Genomic DNA, 25,381 nt, shown 5'->3' with positions numbered 1-25,381 from the left:
TTGTGGCTTTTAGCTAATTTAATTTCCTCAGGTCACCTCAGAGTACTGACAAGATGGACTTACAAGAAAGATTTTCTTCCATCTTCAGCTGATTACTATTCTTCTTTAAAACCAGCTTGAAAAGTGAAACATATATTCAAAAATTAAAAATAGCATTTGGGTTGGTATATAGGAAGACAGGGGTTTTGTGGTCCTAGGCTTCTTTGTACAGCTGGAAAGGACATGAGCACTGCAGGAAAGACAGGATCCTTGAGCAGCTTAAAAAAACCAGCACAAAACAGAAACAACTATTTGTGAAAAGCAACGATGCAGCACCTGTAGGAAGGAGTCAACACTGGCCTGAGATGCAGCATGCAATGGGAGGGATGCTTTTCTCTGGAGCGGATGTTGTAGCCCAGCCCAGCTTCCCTTCTGCTCAATTTGACAGCCACCTTATGGCAAGTAAAATGGACTAAAAGCTTTTAAAATTTCCTTTTCTCTGTCTCAAAAATATAATTTTGATAAAAATAGATGGAGAGAAAATCCAAGTTCAAGAGACTGAACAGCTCTTTCTTCTGAAAGATGCATTTAAAGTTCCCCTGTCCACATCACACAAGGTCAGAAAGTCTACCTAGTAATAGCTCCATGCACCATCACCATAAATAAGTCAGTATTTATAGCCAGCCAAGGTAGTTTGCAGTTAGTGCCAGTAGAAGTCACTCCTTTTTACCACTCTGTGTAGTTTGGATTTTAATGTAACTGATAACCTGCAGAAAAATGGTACAGGTCCCTAGATGGGTCCCTCATCCCAGAAAACTAACAATTAAACTCTCTTCATCCACACAGCCCTATGTTTAGAACCCAAGTGAAGAGGTTGAAAGAGTAAAAACTCTGAAATATCTATCCCCAGCAGAGTTCTCCCCCAACATGTGTGTGGGCACCTCATGAGCAGAGGGGACCAACCAGACGCTCATGTCATGTCTCAAAGGTGTTGCTGCACAACATTCCACCCCATCACAATGCCTGGGAGGGGCATGGAACCCACAGAGGCATCCGTGGAACCAGTGGTTGCCATAGGCGAAGGTCGAGAGCTGCCATGCACCAGACATCACACCTTTCAAATTCTGGAGCAAGACATGAGCTCTGATCAAGCCCATCGCGATCACAAATCATGCCAAAAAACGATGGAGGAGAAAGGCTACTTAATGAGCTGGGCTATAGGCTGGGTCAAACATTAGGGGAGGGCAGCTTCTCCAAGGTGAAAGCAGCCACCTCCAGCAAACACAAGGGCCCCTTAGCCGTCAAGGTGGTGGATCGGCAACGAGCGTCCCGAGCCGTCGTGTACAAGTTTCTGCCTCGGGAGCTCTCCATCGTGCGCAAGATCCAGCATCCCAACATCGTGCACGTCTTTGAGCTCATCGAGGTCTGCAATAGGAAGCTCTACATCGTGATGGAGGCCATGGACACTACCCTGCTGCAGCTGGTGGAGCACCTGGGAAAGCTGCCCTGTGTGCCCAAGGCTCGGGACATCTTTGTGCAGGTTGTGAGGGCTGTGCGCTACCTGCACGACCGCAACTTGGTGCACCGGGACCTCAAGTGTGAGAACGTGCTGCTCACCGCCGACGGCCGCCGCGCCAAGATCAGTGACTTTGGCTTTAGCAAGGAGATCCGCGGCTACCCGGACCTGAGCACCACGTTCTGTGGGACAGCAGCCTTTGCTTCCCCAGAAGTGCTGATGGGGATCCCCTATGACGCCAAGAAGTACGACATGTGGAGCCTGGGGGTGATGCTCTACATGATGGTGGTCGGCCGTGTTCCCTTTGATGATACCAACATCCAGAGCATGCCTCAGCTGCAGAAGAAAGGGGTGCTGTACCCAAAGGAGCTGCCCCCATTGCCAGAGCCCTGCCAAGCCCTCATTGCCCAACTGCTCCAGTTCATCCCGGCTTCCCGACCCGGTGCAGGGCAGGTGGCCAAGAACCGCTGGCTGAATGGAGGCATCTGAAGGAGAGCCCTCCATGAAGGTTCTGGAGGAGCAGTAACACTTTGGTGCAATAAATGCTGTTGTGAAAAAGCATTTCTGTGGTCTATTGATTATTTTGAGGCACGGGGTGCCTGACTGAACTTCAAGCACTAGCAAGGCCATGTGCTCTCAGGAAGTGGTCAGATCCCTTCCCAAAACAGGTATATGAGCCTGCTGCAGGCTGGGTTTCAAGACAGAACAGCCATGCTGAGCTGGTGGTCAGAGCAAACCATGGGGTGCTGACACCAGCAGTGGCTGCCTGACCACAGCAGGGGCCTGCACCCCCCGTCAGGCAGGTCAAGGCTCTCCCACAGAGAGCCAGGGCAGGTGGCAAGGTGCAGCACTGCAGCCCGTTATGGTGCCTGCCCTCTAATGCATGTAATGAATAGCAAGACTCTGGCAGAGCCTCCTAACACACATAATGAATAGCAAGACTCTGGCAGAGCCATCCCTCTCTGCTGCTCGCCACCCACTGCTGCCATGTGCACAGGGAGGAGAGCTGCTCTCACAGGGGTCTTGGCCTGTTCTCAGCCTTGTTCACCACCAAAATGGATTTGAGCAGGCAAGAGCAGAGAAATAGTGGTCCTGCAAATCACTGCTGCAGAGAAAATGTCACATTTTTTGCATGCTACTGTTTCAGCCTCACAGTGATATTCACAGCCCAAATTCACACTAGCATCTTTGCAGGCAACTGGACAGCATTACCCAGACAAAAGTTTTGGTGTGGGTTTGAAGATCTGCACCTTACATTGAACATCATTTCACATATTGATTCTTACCAACATTTGAAATATCTGCCAAAAGATACTTGATGAGAAACGCCACTGGCCATGGAGAACCTGAAATGGGAAAGTGATAAAGGTGTAAAGGAGAACCGCTTTGCTAACACCTGCTGTCCAGCTTCAACATTGAAATTTACCAATTACTCTTAATGCAAGTCCCAAAATCTACTATGGGTCCCTACTGGCAAGTCCCATTTTCAAAGGGTTAGTTACAAGTAGGAGGTGGCATCTGAAATGTGGTTTCATGTGACACTTCAAACCTCCTTTTAAACAATCTCCAGTCTAGCTTCCCCTGGAACTGAAGTCAAAACAGGAAATACCCAGTTGGGTGGTTCAATGGTGTTCATGTTGCTGGTGCCTCATGAGCTGACACAGCACAGCCCTGGCAGCAGGGTCTGTGGCAAGGCCATGTCTGACAGGAACATGTGCACATGGTTCTGCTGGAAGAGACAGAAACACCTTTTGCAAAGCAAACATCTTGGGCCTATCCAAAGCAGCAGTTTAAAGAGAACAAGCTATGGCACCAGAGCCAGCCCAAGGCTTTTCAGCACATGGGCTACAGGGAATGTTGCCACCCTCAGAATGAAGATTTATTTTGTTCTTCTCCTTGCAGCTGCAAAATAAAACTTCATAGCAGCAGCAAAGTCCAAAGTAGACAGAGTAATGGGATATGAAGGGTATCTTGGGGCCATACATGGCTGGAGAAACAGGCTTAGGAAGGATCAGGAAGATGCTGGGGTTGGAAAAGAAGGGGAGAAGTCATAAGGATGTGGGGAGCAAGGAGGTGGATTTCAGGGTAGTAAAATTTTCAGCAAGGCTCAACTCTCCTTTTCCTATTTGCCTTCCATCAACTCTGTCAGTCTCACCTCTCTCCAGAGCCACCAGCTTCCTTTGGGAGAGCTCCCAAACCATGTCCTAGGACATCCAAGTACCTGTCCATCTCCATCTACTGCCTCACTCCAGCTCTTGCTTGCCTCCAAGCACCTCCTTACAACCTGGAAAGCACAAACCTGGTGCTACTGTATTGCTTTTCCTTTCCTTTCCTTTAATTTTCTGTCATTAAAGACAAAGCTAATACAAAAGGAGTCATTCTAAAACCCAAACCCTATTAATCTTCCCCCAGCACCGGCATTCTCCTAAATGATTGCATCTGTTGAGGACACAAGCTGGGGCAGATGACTAATGTTTTGCAAGGATGTACCCCCTTGGGTGGCTCGGGAAAGCAGCTGGGGTTCAAGTGGTGAGTGCTTTGAAGGAACCACGGGAGGCTCCTCAGGCTGCCCCGCAGCCCTCGCCCTCTCCAGGCAGATGGTAATCTCACAGGGCCAGCACTAACGACCTCAGAGCAGTCCCGAGGCTGTGAAAATAGTCCATTACAAGTCTAATTATGCAAATCAAAAATAAAAATCACAATTAAAGACGCTGAACCAATTCTTATCTAATTTGCACCAGTGGGATATCAGTTTTGGAGGAGGACGTTGAGCAGGATGAGGCAGAGGCTGTGCCGACAGCAGTGGGGCCAGGGGAGTGCTCTGCCAGCATGCTTCCCCTCCCCTCCTCTCTCTGCACTGGAGGGACTCCCGAGGGCTCTGTATGTGCTAAGCCTGCTGCTCTCCCAGCTTTACTTCCTCCTCAGGAGACTAGAAATGCTTTTTAACCTTCCTGAGAGGTGCACAGTCGACAGAAGTGCCCCTTCCCCGACTCCTGGCAGATGAGCCCCATTATCCCACCCACGAAGCACAGTGCCCTGCATTTACGGGAGAGCCCTTGAACTTTGAACGAGCATGTGTCAGAAGCATAAACAGCCACAGTGGGTTATCAATATCCCGACCAGTCCCACCAGACTCATTCTACACTGTGGCTCTCTTCTCCCTAGGCTGTTCGGAACGTACTGGTGCAGTGTGATCCGAAAATGAAGGGTCCTGTCTGATACCAGTCCTGAATAAATAACTTTCAGCAGGGGACCTGATGATCATGCAAGTCACACGATAACTATATTTTATTTAATCCTTCTCCAAGGATAAAGAAGGTAATTGTTCAGGGTCTGTGTGAGGCAGCTGTGTGATGTGCCACCACCTAGCTCCTGTCGGCTCACCACAGGGCGCGAACATTACCCCATCCACAGCCCTCTTGTTGACTGTCATTGTGCCCTATGTCACCAACAGGCTCACTGGAAAACCTTCCATATTTTTAGATGTGTGTCTTAAAATCAGTCAGAGGGACTCTTAAAAGGACTTTCAGCAGAATAGAGTGGTATTTTTTTGAGATATTTTCTAAGCATCTTGAAGCAATTTTACCCTATTTAATTTCAGAAGAGTGTTAATAAATTCAAAGACATCTTCCAGACCTTTAGTACAGATTTCCTCCCACTGCTCCTATGTTCAAATTCTGCATCACTTTCCCTGAAATATAGCCTTTATTTTAGGCAAATGAAAGGTAGGGAGGTAATTCACTGCATGCTGACATTGAACCTCCCTTTTCAGCTAAGCAAAATTTGCTTTCAAGATTTTAGGTCATGGCTGATGTGTCTGATAAGCTTTAGGACTCAGCTACTTAAAAGTCGACACGTTACAAAACTCTGGAGATAACTATATTCATGAATTGTGGGAAAATACTGCTGGGTAATCAAACACCTCACGTGTTCCTGCACTAACTCCGGGGCTGGCTCTCCCAGGGCTCTCTGTCTGTGCCTCCAGCCAAGCCAGGCTGCCCAGCTGGCAGCTAACAACCTGCTTCAATTACCCTCGGCCCAGCCAGCACCAGCAGGTTGGGCGAGAGATGTACCGGAGTGACCCTGCCCCACTGGGGAGGCAAAGCTTTCAACAGGCAATTTAGCAAATAAATATACCTCGCCCTGCTTGAATACATTACCCTTTCCATAATTGCAGCCTTGGGTGCTGGCAGCCTCTTACCCAGTGACCTGGAGTCCTCTTCTCTCTTTCCAGACCATGCTGCACCAAGTTATGGGTCTCCATGATTTTGTGTGCATCTCAACCCTTCTTCAGCCTGAGATCTCCTCATCTTCTTTTCACTGTCCCTCACTCTCCAAGTCTCTACACCTACTTGTCTGCTGAAGAAACAGGTTCTTTGTGCACGATTTTCCCTACAGACAAGAAGCTTTCTGTGAATATTTTCATTTTCACAGCACCTAGCAAACATCAATCCTCCCACTCATAACAAGGGGTAAATATTATTCTCCCCATGTTGCACTGAGCAGGCTAAGGGGCTTACCTCACCCAAAGGGGCTTTCATTTTACATTACAGTTCAAAACTTCCCTGGCTCCTCATCTTCTGGGTAGATCATGACTGTCTTGAAGCGATAATAAATTCAACAATACTTGATAGCCTGCAAAGACATGTGAATTCTCTCTCCCAAAACTGCTTCCAAATCGATTTCATTTTATCTCATAAATGGGTGAAAGGAAATAAACTACAAACATAGATGGCTGGAGCTTCTTTTCCATGCTTTGAATAAGGGATCCAAATTTCTTAACTGCATTTAACAGTCCTTTTCAACAGTCAAGGTGGCACTCACACCACAGGATTGTAAGGCAAGCCTGGTCTGCCCAGAGAAGCTGTGGCATCTCCATTCTTGATTTCCAAGGGGACAAAGTCCCAGGCAGCCTGGTCTGATCTCAGAGCTGACCCTGCCTTGGGCAGGATGTTGGGCTGGATATCTTTGACATCCCACCCCCCACCAAATTGTCCCGTAACCCCACAAACACACAATTTTTTGTGCTACAAGGTGACAACTGTTCTTTCTCTCTCAGATACATGGACTTCTCCATGATTTTGACAGCAAGGATGATAAATAACTGTATTTTCTAGACCCATGAAAATGTGGGACAGCAAGCAATGCCTGCATCTGCCCATTATATTTTGATTACTGGCTGCTCTTATGTGAGGCAACATGACATAAGGACCTAAAAAGACAGAGAATAGGAGTGAGCATGTTTGTTAGCTGTTTCTCCTTGAAGTTAAAGAGCTACACAAGGAGGGGTGGGGTGTTTGTGCACCTTCATTCCTTCTCACATTATTATCAGCCACAGCAGCAAACACCAGATTCCTTGAAAGACATTCGTGGTGTTATTTTTTCCTCTCAGTTGACAGATTTTCATTATATTCAGGTAGCACCTAAACATCACAGGAGCCCTATTGGGATGGGCCCTGTGTACAGGTGTTATGGATCATCTCTGCCTCAGGAGGTCTCACCTCATAAGTGAGAGACACCTTGCACTCTCAAAGAGTGTATTTACAGAGGGGTCAGATGTCACCAGATGCTGAGAGCTCTCAAATCCTACTAAACTAGTCTAAAGTAAATAGTAGCTGAGAGACCTGAGCACCTCCAAGCCCTTAAGATCCCTAACTGTTCCTCCTCTATATGATCACTTTGCTTATTCTCCAGGTACTGTACTGACCCACTGGAAGTGTACATGGCAGCATCGTTTTTTCATAATACTCTGCATAGCACTGTCATGTCATTACATTCTTCAGAGAAATGCACCATTTCCATTAAAACCTTAATTAAAAATACATCTGGAGCATTTACTGCAGCTGACTTGGCTATAGCATTAACTCAGACATCAGCATCCACCATCCAAAGGCTGGTAAGATGTTGGAGTTCCACCACCAGTACATGGAAGGACCTGGTGGGTGGAGGCAAAAGGGAGTTTGGAAAGAGGAGAGGCAGGATTTGCACAGCACATGGGCTGCTACCTCCTCCAGGCAGAGCAACAACCAGCCCAGAGGACACCAACAGACCAGACAGCACTCTCATTAATTACAAGCAAAAAATCCCAAAATACACATTATTGTCTCAAAAATAATGATAATCCTTGGCTCCTTGTTTGCATGTTCATTAGCATGTTAATAGGATACCCATTATGGAAGATCTAAAACACACAGTCATGCACATATGCACCCAGTCATTTATTATAGCAACAGCTTCCTCTCTATTTGACATATTTCTCCCTCTCCAGAAAATGGTTCAAACTGTGCCATCCAGGGCAAGTTGTAATTGATGAATAAATCTTGAGGAAAGCAATTTTGCCTTGTGTGCATTAACAGACAATTATCTTTTTCAATAGTGAGAGCTCTATTTATTTACCAGTGATAGAGCCAGGAGAATTGTTGGAGGAAGGACCCATGAGGAGGATTGGACCTACTAGCAACCTTCACATAAAACACACCAGCCTTCAAATAAACATATTCTTACAAATAGGGGGAGAAATATCAAAAACAAGTCCCCACAAACAGCAGATCTACAAACCACTGTGTCAGAGTGGAAGGAAACTACTACTGGTGAAGGGAGCACCATCATGCAGACAAATGGCCCAGGCCAAGACAGACCTCCTGAGCTTCTCAGGCTCAGAGAAGGATGGAAAATGATGTGACACCTGGCAGGACAGCAGTGGTGGCACAGGGGGTGGCAGAGCTCAGCCAGCCTGGGTAAGCAGGACAGTCATTTAGGTGCATGTTGAGCTGATCCTGCAATAGTTTCTGACTCAGCAGCATGGCTAACTATGAAGATGAAGATGTGAGTGAAATGCATCACTCAGGGCAGGCAACTATCTAGGACAGTCCCTGGAGAAAATTCACAATAGTGACTGTAGCCTTTCCTGCAGCCACCATCTATTCCATTTCATCTTCATGGCAGAAAAAGCAACACCATTTTTTTGTCTTTTGTTAAACTATTTCAGGCAGTGCCTAGTGGGAGATGTGCATGGAGAGAACTGTGCTGGTGGTTTTGGGACAGAGCACCAGTCTGTCAGCAGATTAAATCTATTGCAAATGCTATTCTCAACACATCATGCAGCATCTAAACTTCAGACCAACAGCTCAGCACAAACTTAATTTCATTATGAAACTGGAGCTTTTCATACTTTGGCTATAACACTCCTAAAACTTTTGTGTTTTTCATTGCACCCTTCTCTGTTTCTTTGGTTTTACTCTACCCCTAAATTTGCTGCAAGCCTCAGATTTTACCGTGGGGAAAGAATAGCTGCACCTCAAATGCTTCACCAACAAGACTCCATAGCCCCACAGCAGTCAGAGAGGGCATCAGCTGGTGACCTTCCTGATAGCAGGGGAGCAGCAGAGGTTTGGATAAGCAGGTTGGTGGGTATGTGGAATTCCATATTGAGTGAAAAGAATCAGAGGAGACTTTGGCACATAGGATCATGACTTTACCCAAATCCACACATTAAAATGCTGACTACCTCAGTTATGAACTCTGCTGGAAGTTCAAGTATTGCTGGTCTCCAGAATGAATGGTCAGATGAAACAAATCACTATATTGAGATGTGGTCAAAATCATCACCCACAAAAAGATCCACAATGCATCTCTTAAGCTGAGCCCAGGTTGGCAAGATCTTCCCCTAAATCTATTGGCAAGAAAATTTTAAGTAACTATACATCCCTGCAGATCTGCAATTTATGCTAGAACAGGACAGGATCTGTAGCTCATTCCAGTATCATAGAAATACAAAAACCAGCACACAGCTGGTTTGCCAACTAGCAAAGCACACACAGTCTCACTGTGGGCATGTTAAACATGTCATTACCCAGGGCTTTTATCATCTCTGCCACCAGATTTGCAATTCATTACTGCAGCATAAGCAGCTTGGATGAAATCTTCTCTCCTCACCACCAAAAAACACACTTCCACTCATTAAACTATGAAGTTCACAAGAGGGACCTGACCTCACCGAGCGCTCCTGGGACACTCGCTGGCCTTGAGCCTTCTGCTTCAGGGACAACACAGAGAGCACTGGCACAGTGGCTGCCCCCTGGTTCCCCAAGCACTGAGGAAGGAAGCTCAGGATTGTGCACTTCACAGACAACATGGGAAAGGAATCAATGATGGCATAGGCTAGGCATGGTCAGGAGAAAACTGCTGCTGGTCAGGATGGTCTGTTGTGGTGAAGAGCTCAGTGTTCAGTGTCTCGTCAGCCACAATTCAGGAAAAATGTTCTACAAAAACAAACTTGCAACACCAGGGAGCAAACTATGAGGTTCTTGGAGTGCCGGAGATTGTTTTTCACGTCGGAGGCTGGGGATCAGTTCAGCTGGGGCTGGGGAGGCTGGAAGCGTGGCTGCTTGGAGCTGGTAGGAGGAGGAAGGGTCATAAGAAAAAAAGCCCAGAGACCCATGGAAGGTTGGAGAACACACACACAAAAAAAGAGCACGTTGTGTCCAAAGAAAGTTCAACAACTTTCCCAGCTCATTGGATTGTGGGAACTTCGCTTTTCCAGGGAATTACTATGCTATTTTCAGCATTTTTATTATTCAATTTGTCACGGGCTGTCTCAGGAGACTATCAACAATCAGTTTCAAGCAGCATCTGACCACAAACACTTCTCCACATGTGATTTAGAACATCTGGAGAGAAGGAGTCAGCTTTCAAAGCATGCCAGCACTGCGCTGCCTCCCCACATTTCTTTTTCCTTCCATTTTCACGCCCATTGTCAGACTGTGTATAGAAACTGGGCTCGAGAAGCCAAGTTCGGAGGCCCTGACAGCGCATTGTCATTCTGTCTTTGCTGCAAGCACGTGGGGAGAGCGGGCACTGCCTGCTTTGAAGAGGAGCAGGGTTGGGGATTGCTGGTGGCACATTCCCTGCATTGCTGAGCTGCAGTGATTTAAACCTCACGTTCCCTAAGGATGGGAGATGTGATCCTTGGCCTGGAGGCGGGCCAGCCTGAGGACTCCTGCCAAAGCTTGCACACTGGATATTGCATCTGTGGACCTGAAAAGGAGGTGTGTGCTTTGCTCCATGGTAGTTGTATGCACTAGCTCTCTGATTAGTGCAATAATTTCTTTGGCAACCCACAGAAACCTTTACACCAGAGCTATCTGGCAGGTAAATGGTAAATTCACAAAGCAGTTCTTCAGCAAGCCTGAGGATGGAATAGGAACTTATGAAAAGGGAATCCAGTCAAATAGCAAAGGAAATGACATTATGATCCCAGCTGGAAGCTCTCTAATGAACTGCTTGGTGTCTGCACAGAACCTTGCATGAGAATGGGGAGAGGTTTTGGCCCCTGCAGAGCCGATGAGAATTTTTACCATCATCTGGGAGGGGGAAGGTTTCATACAGTCATTAATTTTGTGTTCATCTTTAATTTCCCTGAGTGACCCACACGGATGTGGTGCAATGACACAGTAGGCTGCATTCACACCGCCTGCTGCCTTGCACGTCTGGCTTCCCCACGTGGCTGCCAAGAGCTGGGCTCATTAGCACATGTGCTGTGGTGCTCCCAGCACTCCCCAGCCCAGGCCTGGTAGAAACCTGGTCTGGTTTCTAACAACAAAGTCAGCACCAGGGCAGGGAGAAACTTTGAACTACACTTTGAGAAGAGACGGTGACATTGCAGCAGGATCTGTATCTACTGCTTGTTCTACTTTATATGTCTTCAAAGAACACCTGGAAAAATTCAGGGACATGTGTCTATTTTAAGTTAGAAAATCTGGGATTTTGACACACCGTGTCTTTTAAGAGAGCTTATGAAATCCCTGGAACCTGCTATGGCCACAGAAAGCACAACCGCTATCCCAGCACAGGGCTGTGCATCACACCTGAGACAGAGTCACAGATCCACCTCCTCTCCCCCCTGTCCTACCCCACAGGGCTGCACAGGAACCTGTGTGCCCTCAGGGAGCTCCTGTCACAGGGTTACTTCTCTGCCCTTCCAGCCCCTGGCCCCAGCTCACCGCAGGGTCCAGGTGGCACAGCTGGAGCCACGGGCAGGAAGGACCAGACCATGCTGCTGCAGTGGCAGGGAGTGCCCCTGTTCAGCTCATGCTGAAATGTGAAACCACAGCCTCAGTTTTACTTTTCCGGCCATTTTGAGGAAAGAAATAGCTATAAATACAGGTCTCATTTCTAGTTGCTAGGATCCATTTTGTTTCTTTTTTTTTTCCAATACTGAGAACAGTTTTCAACTCCATTAGTAGTCAGTTCATTCTAAAAGAAAAAAAAAATGTGTAAAATTACTTTTTTTTTCCATGAGAAAAAAGATGCATCCTTAAAGCCACAGCAACCTTTATGTCATATTGCAAGAGCAACAATCCAAAAAAAAAGAAGAACAAAAATACTCCACTTAAATTACGGTTTCCAAAAGAGCCCAGGCACAGTCTTCAAGGAACAAGACGGAAAGATCCATTAGATAGTGAGAAGTTGCATCCAGGGGCTGTGGCAGGCTGAAGATGTTCACACACCGTGCACATTTTCATTTCTTTGAAGCATGTACATTCACACACTCCAGCTGAGGACACCAAAAGCAGTTTCTCAGGCACTACAGGGAGAGTGTTTCCTCAGTGCTGCCCTGCCACCAAATGCATTTCCCACTGATTCAAGTTGTTGTTGGCATTGAACTGAGCAATGACACGTTCCAACAGCCACCCGCCAAACCTCACAAGCTCCTTGTGAGGCACCAGTATGATGGCTGCCATTCTGACCAATACTTGGGTTTTGGAGCCCAGGTCTTCAGGACCAAAGAGCCAAAGCAGCAAAACCCCAAGGCTGGTGGCTGCTGTTCAGCAGTCACTGACAAGCTCCTGATGCTTGGCAGCTCACATGCCTTTTCCAGATGCCTCTTACCCATATCCTGCTTTGGGTTTGCGCTTCTTTCAGAAAGAATTTCCCCTGCCCCTTCTTACATCCCATCAGGTTCTAGAAAATACCTTGCAATGACCAAGACCTAGCAGAGACAGGCAGGGAGGTCTTGGGGAAAAGGGAGCTGTAGGGCACGCTGGGGCAATGCAAGAGAAGGGAATATCTGGCAGTGCAAAACTAAGCATGAGGAGAAAGACATACCAAGGAAAGCCTCTAAATAACACCACAGATCGGGATTAGCACAGTAACCAAAGACAGATCAAATCTACAACAGGTTTTGCTCCACCCTGGCAGGATGTAGCCCCCACCTGTGGGGGGGCATCCCAGGGTCTGGCAGCTGGAGAGGATGCTCTCCTCTTTTTGGAAAGGGTTTTCTCACCCCCTTTGTACAGAAAACCCTGAAGATGGTCAGACTGGATGGGGCTCTGAGCAACCTGATGTAGCTGAAGATATCCCTGTTCATTGAAGGGAGGGTTGAAATAGAGACCTCTAATGGTCCCTTCCAGCTCAAACTATTCTGTGATTCTATGGGACTGAAACTTAAAGCTTGGATCTGACTCACAGTCTCCCTTCCTTATCCAATTTGCTCTCTTGTAATTTTGTTTGTTTCACTGTGAAAAATCCTACTTCTACCTCAACAGAAGGAAGAAAATCACCCAGGTAAGATCAAATCTCACATCCCAGGAGCCAAGCATGTGCAGGACAGCAAGTCATATCAACACAACACTGCTTTCTAAACAGTGTTCAAATAAAGGGCTAGGGAGAACAATCTCTGTGCCAGTAAAGGGCTGACTGTGAGCTGAAAACAATCCTACACTTACGTTACAATAGCTTTGCTGTTTGTTTAAAACAAACACCTTTTTCCTCTATCAGAAATAGCTGATTAAAAAAAAAATCATCCCCAGAAGAGTTCATGAAAACTCAGGAACCTTCCATCACAAGGCCACAATCGCCATATAATATTAATAAGTTTGAGATGAAATCAACATTTAGGATCTTCCACTGCAAGCTCAGTCACAACTTTTGGACTTTAACACCTAATTTTTAATAATAATCAATAGCTTATGGTGAACTCGATCACCATAACTTTGAACACCACCAATGTGAGTCTTCATGGTTAAACTTACACCAGGGTCCCTTTCCACAGCTGTAGCAGCACACGGGCAAGCAAAAGGATTCATAAGTGTATTCACAGCTATTTAATGCTCCTTTGCATTAGTTAAAATGAGTTCCTCCCTTTTGGCATCACAGTTTGAAACTATCTATTTCATATTCTGATGGATTCATTTTTTTCAGGCTACAAGAAGCACACGCAGCAACCTTGAAGGCCTCATGCAGTGAACCAAGGCAGCCCAGACTTCATCACAACATCACTTTGAGTAGATCTCTCTTCTAGCAGGAAGAGACAGAGCACATAGCAACAGCAGCTTTTCATATTTCAGGCTTCAGGTTTGCTTTTTGTCACAGTTTTGGGAAACACTACCATAGAGCTAGCAAGTTAACTCGGCACAAAGCATCTCTCATTAAAAACAGCTCTTGGTTAGAAGGGAAATAAAACATTTCCTGTATGTTAAGCTGAAACCAACGCGCCAAGATGCAGTGGTAGATAATGCAAGGAAATAGCCTAAAAGAATACACTGTTGCTGCACCCTGGAGACATAACACCTCCCTTTATCACTGCAGGGAACATCCGAGGCAGGAGGGAATGGAGCCAGGAGGAAATCAGAACGTGATGTGAGCCAGAGTGGGAAACGTCACCCGGCATCTCTAAGACCACCCAGTATCAAGATACTTGGTAGGGAAAGGATTTGTAAAGTTGAGAGGGGATTTTGCCAGGCCAGTAAAGATCACCATCACTGTGGCAAAAACCACCATCTCCCACTTTCAGAGAACAACCTAAAGGCATTTGATGTTTCAGTGGGTGAAGCTGAATGTGGGCAGTGAAGTGCCAGGATCTGGGCAAAGGTTCCTACAACAGGGCTCCCTGTAGATCCCCAGCACTTTGCCATGTTTCCAGGGAAGAAGATTCCTGGCTAGAAGAATGTTTTTATGGGTTTTTTAATAATTGGAGACCATAAACAGTAGAATGTTACATAGCAAAGAGATCCTTACCTTGGATCCTTACTGCTAAGTGAAGGATGCAGCCTTGGAAATCAGTTGAATTATTAAGAGATTCAGATTCTTCAGGTATTCCTTTCATTCATATAAAAAACCTTTTGTGCTTTGTACTTCAAAATTTTTCCTAGTCAGTTCACAGTCAGGTGCACATGCCTTAAAGGTTTAGGATAAAGGAGAGAGGCAATCTGTTTCTTAACATTTTTAGGACTCAATGTCATCAATTGCTTATAATCAAAGTTAACTGCAATGGCCTCGAACTGTTCTAACTCCCATTTTGAGTTAAAGCCTGAATACCCAAGTCATCTATGAGTGGAAGGGAACAGGAGCAGAACTGGCTCTAGCTGATAAAGAGATAATATCAGAATCCCAATTCTTTAAATAGCACTGGTTCGCTGTAGACAAACACCGCCAGACATAAAATAGTGATGTGTTTCCTTAAAAACAACTAATTCCTAGGAGCATTTTTTCCCTCTTTGTATTCCAGTTAATTTTTAGAGACCGTCCAATGCAAATCCACCCCAACCTATGCAAATACAGATTTCTACAACAATAGCTGTAAATTCACCGCAATCTTCCAACCTTTCTATACTCCAAAAGTGTGGAAGAAGCAAGAGATCCAGTGCTGCTGAGTGAGTACCCTGGGCAGAGTTATCCTGCAAGACAGAACGTAGCAGTTCCTTGCAGTGTCTGTACAGTCTGCACTTAAAGCAGCAACCACTTGGACTTATGATGTTTCAGCAGAAGCAATGATATTTTTTTTCCACATACTAAACCTCCTTTTACCTTAATCTCCAGGAAGAAACACTCCAGTGAGTCATAACATAGAAAGTCTCAGTGTAACTGGGACTGACACGTGAATGGTGTTGTCTCTGACCCACTTTAGTCTCCTGAAACTACTGAACAGATCACACAGCTGCAGACAGGCAGCTCTGAGGTGCAAATTAGCAACTACTGTGCTGGAATGGTTGCAAGGTTGTGCTACATGCCAACAACCCTTCGTTGTGTTTAAACTGGAAAGCTGTGGGACAGTGACATTAGCAATTAGTTTAAACCACTTGATTAAAAGCAAAATCCAGAGAATTTTGATCACTTTGAGGGGTTTTACAAAAGCTGGCAAACAATTGTGCCTCCCACTCACAGTCATATGTCCGTGTAAGCTACAAAATATTACAATAAGGATGGAAGCTAGACAGGAGGAGAATCAGAACTCATTTGTTAGTCATGCTAGAGATTCCTTCAAATCACACTGTTCTGTATTGTTATAAGTTGGCAGCATCCCCATAGTCCTCTCCAGTTTTGTCTTTGAAACATGTGTTTGTTGGGAAGTTCTAGTGTCCAAAGCAGCATAGACATGTGCATCTCCCTCCTGCCCGTCACCATCCCACTACAGTGCAATCTTTTAAAAATAACCATGACCATTTCCTACAGAATATGGAAAATTTGTTGTTCTTCTAGATTAAGGATCTAAAAGATTAAGAATTAACAGTGAAATTTATGCAGACTGGGGAAACTTTTCTCATTTCATATAAAAATTTTGAACTAAGTCTTCAATTTTTTTTCGTCAGAACTGTAGAGAAAAAGGCTTTCATTTTGGCAAAGTAAACAAACCTGAAATAAAACTGAAGATGCTTTTTCTGATTTTACATTTTAGTTTCTTTCTTTCATAATTTGTATGATGAACAAAAACATATATAAATCAGGATAGAATTGTTAAGGATAAAAGGAGAGAAAGAGATCACAAAACAAAACGTGGAATATAATAGGTTTGTGGCACAAAGCCATTTTTAAAAATCACATTTAACTGGCTGTAATACTGTTCTTAGGGAATCAGTCCAAATCCTAATGTTAGAAGAGTTAAGTTTGAAGAATTTTCAGTGAAAACTATGTCAAGGAAAGACTTACACTAAAGAACTGGACTGAAAATGGTTACTGTGGAACACTGAGGATGACATGCTGCTTCTTAAGGAATCACAAACAAAATAAAAATTTCTTCTCCAAGCCACACACCACTGTTGTGTATATTTAACCTAAAACCCAATCACCTGCTCTTTTTGCAGTAAGACAGATACAGATATAGAGAAAGCATAGGTCTAGGAACAGAATTTTATTTGATTCTAGAAAGCATCATGCAACAAATCTCATTTTTTTAATGATCCTTGCCCAGATTTGAGATGAAAGGTTAGCATTTACAAAGTAAAAGGATGCAAAAGTAAGGTTAGCACCATAGGAACAGTCTTCTCTTTACAACTCCATTGAATAGACAGTTATAAAAGAAAATAGAGGAAAAGAAAAAAAAAAAAGCTAGGTGACTGTGCATTATTTTTGACATCCTAGACACTTAAATCTAAACATCAAGACACTACGGCTCTCCTAGCATATCTAATAATTCGTGTTCAGCAAAACTTGCTCTGTACATTGAGAAATATTAAGAGTCAAAAGGTAATTGTCACAAAGTACCAGGTAATATGCAAGGTAAAAATTGTAGAGGTCCAGAAAAAGAAAGGAAACAAAAGAAATTAAAGTGAGGAATTTGTCCTTGTTTCATCTTTTGCAGATATGGTTACTATGACTTGCTGCAAAGATCAAAAAAAAATAGAAAGGATGCATACTGGGTCTGGCTGGGATGGGTCAAATATCCTAATGTTATGCTGTAATACCCTAATTTCATGGGCCAATTATCCAGATGTTTTTAATCTAAACTCTCCCATTTCCTACCTGCAAGCAACTACAGGATTACATCAGATTTCAAATGTTTGTTTTCCTTACTTTTGTATTAATTTTCAAAATTTGCTCCTTGTGGTTCTTACTGTAAAGTTTTCGAGACAGTGAACAGTTTTACAAACCCTCCAATCTTTCCCAAGCAGAAATTCTAATACAGGATTTAGGAGTTTTAAATGCTGCATTATTATGTGCTGTCTTCTTAAGGCAATGGAATAATTCCTTTCAAGTATTAATTTTGCATTACAAATCGATTCTGAAATTTCCTTCGTAAGCATCTATAATTACAAAACATGTAAAATTATTTAAATTTTGTTAAACTATTAACCTGACTCAATTATTAGAAGAAGAGTTCTAACTACAATTATAAGGAAGATGCAACTTTTTCTCAGAGTTTGGGAAACAGAGCTTTTGAATTACTCCCACCTTTCAAGGTCGCACGCTTGGACGTTTAACAGAAACATTAAAGCAACCACTTAAAACAACTGTTTTGTATCCAAATCATAGGAAAACTGGTTAATCCCAAAGCAGAATGTGGTATTACCCAAACCAGCTGTATTTTTCAGACTGATGACCATTAGCACTTAAACATCTTTTGCAATAAATGATGTTTTAATGCAGAGAGCAAACAATAACATTGAACTACCCAGAGGAGCCTTCATGGCCATGAGCACTGCGTCACTTCACCACCAGGAGAGTAATGAGACTATGAACTTTTCTTCATCTTTCTTTTATTTATGCTTGGACTTCCAGCACTGCACATCAGATAGCCAGGGTCTTAACCTGTCCTATATCAGACTGCAAAAATACAATGTGCTTCCTCCACTGTCCTTGCATCAACAAATCAAACAGTCACATCCAACAAACCCTTCACTTGAGTAGTTACTTCTATCTAGAAAAGCATCTCTCCTCTTAAGGATTTCAACTAATGCTTCTGGCTTATAAAAGATTAAGTGCAATCAGTTACACTGAAGGTTGATAATGCGGCTCTTGATTGTATTTTCTGTGCACGCATTTACATCAGGCACACAAGTTATATAAAATAGTCTGGAGTACAAAAATATGGTTATAACACAGGAGTACCAAACAGCACAGAATTAGAACTGTTTTATTACCATAATACCTATTTATATACAGACCCTCAAATTAAGGATTTTTTTAAAGTATTCTTCCCAAATTGACAACTGTAGTGTACACTCTAAAAACTGCAAATTAACAACACAGATCTATTTTAACCCCTACACTGTCTATGCAGTCTGCACCAATCCTCTCTCTTCCACACAAAAGTGTATTATAAATAATTTTCACAAAATGTCACGTATGTTTTATTGCACATTGTACATGCCAATATTTAAAAGAAAGGTTCAAACCTTTCACTTGATAACTAACTGTTTAAATAACTAGCATTTACTTGTGTTATGCATTTTTCAGGCTCTAATCTTAACTGATAATTTAAAAGAAAAAAAGCAGAACAGAAACTATGCCTTGAACTGTATAGCTTTTGTGAAGGAAAAAAAAAAGCGCTTCTTAAATTTTGCTTATTTCTACTTCATAAAGTTGTTATAACCATCTGACCTAATTAAGAATGCTGTTTCAAAATTTCTGCATTTTTTACTACAAAATTATGCATATAGCTCTTTATATAACCACATATTCCTTCTATTTTGCAGAATTAGATGTTTCTGTGCTGCACTGATGAAAAGGTTGAGTTACATAGGTCCTAGTGTGAGCTACAGGAGTCGTCGTATCAGCCTCTGTTCTGCCGGTTTCCACAGCAGTGGGAAGTGAGGAGCCTGTCAGAACACCTGAACAGGTCAGTATAAAAAGACACTGGGCACAGGTGGCCATCAAGCATCAAGGCCATGTTCCCGTTAAGCGGATCTCTAGACTAAGGAATACGAGTAATTTATCATTAATATGTGGGTTTATGTTATGCTGCACTAAAATATGACCGCTAAACAAAGAGAATGATTCGTGTATGACAGATATGTGCCAGCTGGTAAAAATGCCTCACCGGATAAAAATCTGCATTTCGAGGGTTAAAACATGAACAAGAAGATTGAAAAGTCGATTGATCAAATGTTTTGCCAAGGGTTTCTAAAGCTATTAGCCATCAACAGCTCCAGAAAGGGATGAAAATAGCAAAACCAAACAACTAAAATTGCACTATTACAAAGAAACAAGTCCATGAAAGGAGAGTCACCAGCTGCAGTTAAGGGACAGCCACTTCAAGAAGTCGATTGTTTTTTCGCTTGCAAGTTGGGATGTTGCCGTTTTTCTGGCTGCCTTGTATGAACTTCACGCACACTTTGTCTTGTTTGAACTGGACCAGAAACCTGGGAGAGGGAATAATACAGAGTTTAGTTAAAGGTGAGGAAAAAAAAATAAACCACATATGAAGAGCAGAAGTCTCTTCCTGTTGGTTCCAAGCATCACTCCAAAGGATGTAATTTTTAGCTCTGTATTAATAATAAAGAGTTGGGGAATAAAAAAAAAAAAACATAGGTTATGGTACAGCTTGAATCTCCTTCAGGTAGTATCTAATAATTATTGCCTTTTGCCTATAACTGTGGACTTTCTATAACAGTTAGTTTGCTATTCCTTTAGGAAAAAAAAGCAGTTTAAAACAGAATTTCTAATGTACCAGAAATGCAGCAATGACTATTTCCAACTGCTTCACTGTCAGCCAAAGGAACTTCTGTTTCCATGGAAGGAAGCTAAATACTTCTATAGCAACATCAGGAGTGCTATTCCTCTGGTTTATGCTTAATTTACTACATCTGGTATTTTAGCAGCTCTCATATGTCTAATCCTTAGTTAGCCTTTATAGCCCCCCTGCTCGCCAACTGGAAGAATTCACTTCCTTCCCAGCAATTTCCAAATTTAGACATTTTCTGCAGTTCAGGGTAAATTAATCTGGTTTTGACTCTTCACTTTTTACTGGAAGGGAAATTTCACTGAATGTGGAGAATTGCTTTGAAAAAAAACCACCCCCAACAGGCTTCTGTGGAGCCTCAAACCTCTCACTGATCTGGGTAGTGAGATTAAAAGCAATAAACAGGGCAGTGCTGCCTTTTGGCTCACATGCAGTGGTTGCTGACCTAAAAAGTCCTTTAATACAGCCGATTTTCCCTTTTAGCATCCTTAAAAAGTCCTCCAGCAGAGGCCAAAAACTTCAAAGAATTTGCTCTGCAGCCGGAAACCACAAATCAAGCTGACGGCAGAGCTCAGGGGAGGAAGTGGCCTCTGCTGCGCTGAGCTGCCCTTCGGTCCCGCTTTCCTGCTGCACAGTCCAGACACTCAGGACTTGTTCAGCGCTCCCAGCCATGCAGGCAGGCAGCTGGAAAACATGAGCAGGCCTCAGCCAGCACTGCATGCCCAACGCTGCATTTTCCTAGACCCACTGTTCCAATATTATACAAACGGCGTGTCTCTTACTAAACACGCCCCTTCACCAACAGTATTTTTGCTTATATCAGGTCCCTTCCCAAAAAGTAGTGTAGCACAGCCAAAATAAGGCCACGTTTTCTTCTCAATCTCTAGCTGTGCTTGTATCTAAATGTTCTCTTGCATAGAGAAGAGAGTTCTGCTTCACCATCAAACAGCTTAAAATTATTTAGTCTGGATATATTCAATACAAGCCATACGCACTTGAATGTTTTTAATCTGCAAGGCAAGAAACAAAAACACATCCCAAAAAGTAAGACTCCCAGAAAGCAGGCTGTTTTCCAGACCTAAGGCAGGCAGGCAGTCCAGACTAGTGTAATGCATGCTTATACTTTGTTTTAGTAGTTTATTCCTTTGTAGCCATCATTAAACTAGAAACTTATTGGGGATAGTCACACTCTTTTAGAGACTAAAAACACACACACCCTTGAGCAAATTAAATTACATCTGGCAACAAAGAAAAAAGGAAAATGGCAGATGTAATTTACAAGGAAAGAGCAAAATTAGCCTTTGAATAAATCCTTAAATCTGAACAGATACCAACTGTACTCACTACCATGACTCCAGAATACACATAGTGGGGTGCAGCCAAATAAAAGGTTCAGTTTTTGCCTACAGGAATTTTACTTCACTATTGTTAAAAGGTTCCAAATTTTCTTCTGTATTCAAAATGAATAAACCCACCAAATCAACACTACTGAAAAGATGGGCCCTTCCACAGAACAAATGGAGTGCATGACAATGGTGGACTAAGTGAGGGACTCTTACTCAGCAAGCTTTAGGAGTTCACACACACACACAAACACTTTTATTCCATGGCTATAAACACTGCAAGTGCAGTCCTTAAGGGCAAAATATGAAACTGTACCAACTAGAAAGAAATACTAATTTCAGATGTAAACTTTTTTATCAAAGGAAGCTTTTTAGCAACCAGGAAGCCCCAAACAACAATAGGTGGTTCAAACACCATCAGCAGGAATTTTAAGAATATGTTTTTCACCTTCAAAAAAGAAAAGGTAGAGCTTTAAAAACCTAAATTACTAGCGCCATCATTGAGTTGGGGAGGAGCTTTGCATTCTGTTTTGATTGTTTTCAGTACAACTTGGCACCTAGTGTCCACTCTAATCTATAAACCTCATAGGAATTTGTGAACTTTTCACTCACACACAAAACAGTTCTCTCAAATGCAGCATCTCTTAATTATTTCTACAGCAGCAATTCTGTTTCACAAGCCTATTTGAAACTTTAGGAAAAGCACATTTTCTCTAATGACTTTCAAGGAAATAAGAGACAAAATGAATACTAGAAATGAGTACACATTGAAAATTTGATCATTCTTTACAAGTATTCTGTCAAGAGAAAAGAAGTATTAGCTACACAACAGTGTTTTGTTATTCTAACATTAGACACTTGACTTCTTAGCATGTTGCACTGAAGCAAATCCACTTTTAAGCAAACAAGAAACATACTCATCAGATATCTCAATGTTGAGCTTCTGTTTGGTTTGGCTGAGAGTAGTGCGGTAAAGTTTAGTGGCCATTTCAATAAGGTGATCGCTGCTGAGCAGGAAATCTCCTTTGGTAGCTGCTTCTGAACCCTGAAACAGGAAGGAAACTAGTTAGGACTACCAAAACCTGGAATATGACTAAATGCCAGACAAGCAAGAAGTTCTACAAAGAGTCTTCTCTTCCCAGTTCAATGAAACAACAATCTTTTGTCTTGAAAGTTAAATAGGGAATGCAGTGCAGTGTAAATAGAATCAAAATGCAATTCACTATAAACCAGTTGAGAAAGCTTAAAAAAAATCCCTTCTGACACTAAAGGAGGTTCACCTTCATTTGTCCTACAAAACTCTAGTGTTTCCATGTCCACCTCCTGGATATACCCCAGCAAGCTTCCAGTATTTGCAGAAATGAACACAAACGAATTACCAACACCAGTATGAGGATGAAGGCGGTGAGTATGAAAAGACACTGTATGTAACAGTCTTCAAATCCATTTAAGCTAAAATATAAATGCCAACTTAATGATTTTAGCAGAGCAAGGCTGACAGTGCAGTGAAGTAAATATAGCACTGAACTAAGCTCTTTAGAACTCAGTAACCAAATTAACTGTGCCTTAACGAGGATTTCTTGGCATTCCATAAAGAAGAGAGAAATATTCTACCAGTATATGTAAGGAAAACACTGCTACAAGGCACCTGAACCATATTACAAATGGAAAACTCTGATCCTGAAGAGGCTACAGTGAAATATCAAGTCTGATTTTCACGAGTAAAAAATTGTTCATAATGTAATAACTGTTCCCATTTGGTTTGAACAGTTAAATCAAAGCTTTTGCAGATATGACAAAGTTCAATAAACTTCTAAACCTACAGGCTAACCACTATGATTTAGTGCTACAAGATAATTAACAAACGGGTTTTACATCACTGCATGTAAAATGGTCATATTCTTGTGCTATGAAGTTGTAACCAACCTCCTTGAGGTGCACTGCAAAGAAACCATCGTTCTGGGAGCTCATGGACACTTTGGTAACATCTCCCAGTGGAACCTCTGACTTGATAGCTCCATTTTTTTGATCCGCAAGAAGAACGTTATTTTTGGTTAATAAGAAAATCCTGGATGTAGCCTGTGAAAATGAAAAAATGCAAATCATTATCTACACAAAGAGAGAAGTGGTCTTCACTGAGCACCTACTAAAGCCCCAGGGAGTTCATAGAGTTAAAAAGCCTGGCCCACATTAGCAAACATGAACATTTGATGTTCAGTAAAAGCTGCAGATCAGTTAAAATCAGGTCATATTTATTTATGTGTCTAATTATAGATTGAGAAGCTTAGCTCATTTTGGCACATATGCTTAGGTATAAACAGTTCCTCTAATTACTAGCTTACAGTTATAAAATTCAGAAAGTAAAACTCTGAAACTATGCAAATCAGGATAACCTCACTTCTCACGCTCTGTCAATCTCCAGGAAAACCAACACACTTTTTCAGTGATAGCTAATGCAGGACCAAGCCTCAATATTGACCATTATTCACCAAAACTGTGTTGCAGAACAACACAAATCACACAGGTATTTTCAGTGTTCTGTTTTGTCCTCCCTTTATCTATTGGCATAACTCTTTAGGAGGAAAAGCATTCATATTTTCAAATGACAAATATTTTTAAAGCATGAAATGTGTGTTCTTAAGTTTGTCGCAGTAAGAAAGAGAAATGAGAACCTAATCTACATACAGCTTTTTTTTCCTGTAAAATTTTAAATAATAAAATGTGGATTATAATGAAGACGTAGCTCTCTTAAGCACATGGAACCATAGCTCATTAATTTTTTTTTTCTTTTAATCTTGAGAGCTGTAGCCTATGCAAGTACAGGAAAGATACTGTTTTCATTTAATTAGTTTCTTCTAAACTGGAAAATTAACTTGGCATCAACAACAGGCAACCTAATTTCACTCCTACAAATGCATAAATGACATCTACATCTGAAAAGTTGAGATCTACTACTTCTAATATTTAGACAGACAGAGCGAAAGCAATTAAATTTACTAGAGTAGAATAATACTTCCTGTTTTAATAAGTATAATTTAAATGCAAAATGAGTTCTGTGTTGGCAGAACAAAAAAGTACCCACCATATTTAACAACTTTATTCAAATGATACAAGAAACTTGCCTCTTCATTCCAAAGAGCTCTTGATTTCAATCAGAAGACAGGCAAAGCCAGCAGAGTATGCCACTCATAATTTTAAGAGATAATAAAATGTGACAATCAGTAGCTTGAGTGACAGTGTGGATTTTGAAAGGTTAAGTTTTTTAAACACTTGAACAAGAATAATATTCTCTAAATGTTTATTTACTTCAATTGGCAAACAGAAGATCTTAGCTGGGTACAGAGACTGCATTTAGTTGTGATACAATACAGTCTGTTGTCAGTTGATGAGATATACCATTTTTGTTTGAAAAAAAACCACTGAAAACTGCAAACCTAAACAAGATTTTAGTAATCTTTATCCAAATTTAAAACAGGTGTTTAAAACCACCAATCTACAGAAATCCAGCATTTCCAGTCTTGCCCTTAAAAATAGGCATTTAAAAAAAAAATCCTTAGACTATCACATGACAGAAATGAAGTCTCCCTCTCAATGTATTTATAACAAAAATTATCTACCCTTCTGGATAAAGCAATTCTGTTTTATTACCTTCCCATTGGCTCTATTGATCTTATTCACAACTTCTGCAATAATGATCTTTTCATCCACGGCATCTTTAAGTTTTTTGTACTTGGGGTTCTCACTGATCTCCAGGTAAGCCCCTTGGAAGGGCTGTCCAACACTGCCCAACAGAAGGACAAAGGAGACATGAGTTAGACATGTTAACACCTCAGGGAAGATGCAAACCTCCTGACAACATCACAGGCTTCATAAAACCAGGAGATGCACCAAACACCATTTTCAATGATTCTACACTGCCAGAAGCTTCCCTAGACTTTGACACACCCTTTCCCAGGGAAAGTCACTCGCTGCTTCATTTTTAGTGAGAGAATACTCTTAAGAAACCAGAAACCTCTACTGACAATGTCTACCTTTTCTACCTGTTCACTCTGGTGTTGGCATTAATCTGTGCCACGCAGGCACAGTGTGTCAGCAGAAAATAACGTGGGAATTGCCACAAAGTAATGTGGATGTATCTCCCAGCAT

The 25,381-nt window shown here is 42.4% G+C and overlaps 2 protein-coding genes across 7 annotated transcripts in view; one reads left to right on the top strand and one right to left on the bottom strand.

Moving 5' to 3' along the window:
- Positions 1 to 1,037: 1,037 nt before the first annotated feature.
- Positions 1,038 to 2,050, top strand: TSSK6 (testis specific serine kinase 6). The gene has a single exon (XM_017828565.1). The coding sequence runs from the start codon at positions 1,151 to 1,153 to the stop codon at positions 1,982 to 1,984; it is 834 nt and encodes a 277-aa protein (XP_017684054.1). The 5' UTR covers positions 1,038 to 1,150; the 3' UTR covers positions 1,985 to 2,050.
- A 14,553-nt stretch (positions 2,051 to 16,603) lies between these two features.
- MYO1B (myosin IB) overlaps positions 16,604 to 25,381 on the bottom strand; it is a 97,518-nt gene continuing 88,740 nt past the window's right edge. For all 6 annotated transcript variants that reach the window (XM_017828524.1, XM_017828526.1, XM_017828529.1 and 3 more), the window contains 4 exons: positions 24,884 to 25,016; positions 23,162 to 23,314; positions 22,153 to 22,280; positions 16,604 to 19,572 (listed from right to left, as the gene is read on the bottom strand). In XM_017828524.1, the coding sequence (XP_017684013.1) occupies positions 19,449 to 19,572; positions 22,153 to 22,280; positions 23,162 to 23,314; positions 24,884 to 25,016 (538 nt within the window). In that variant the 3' untranslated portion in view covers positions 16,604 to 19,448. The remainder of the gene's footprint in view (positions 19,573 to 22,152; positions 22,281 to 23,161; positions 23,315 to 24,883; positions 25,017 to 25,381) is intronic.

This window comes from Lepidothrix coronata, unplaced genomic scaffold (genome assembly GCF_001604755.1).
Source record: "Lepidothrix coronata isolate B3197 unplaced genomic scaffold, Lepidothrix_coronata-1.0 Scaffold149, whole genome shotgun sequence".
Lineage (NCBI taxonomy): Eukaryota > Metazoa > Chordata > Aves > Passeriformes > Pipridae > Lepidothrix > Lepidothrix coronata.
The sequence above is the reverse complement of the archived record's forward strand: the minus strand, read 5'-3'. Positions and strand labels throughout refer to the sequence as shown.

Coding starts and splice junctions, on each gene's coding strand:
- TSSK6 (XM_017828565.1), top strand. CDS start 1,151: ATGCCAAAAAACGATGGAGGAGAAAGGCTACTTAATGAGCTGGGCTAT.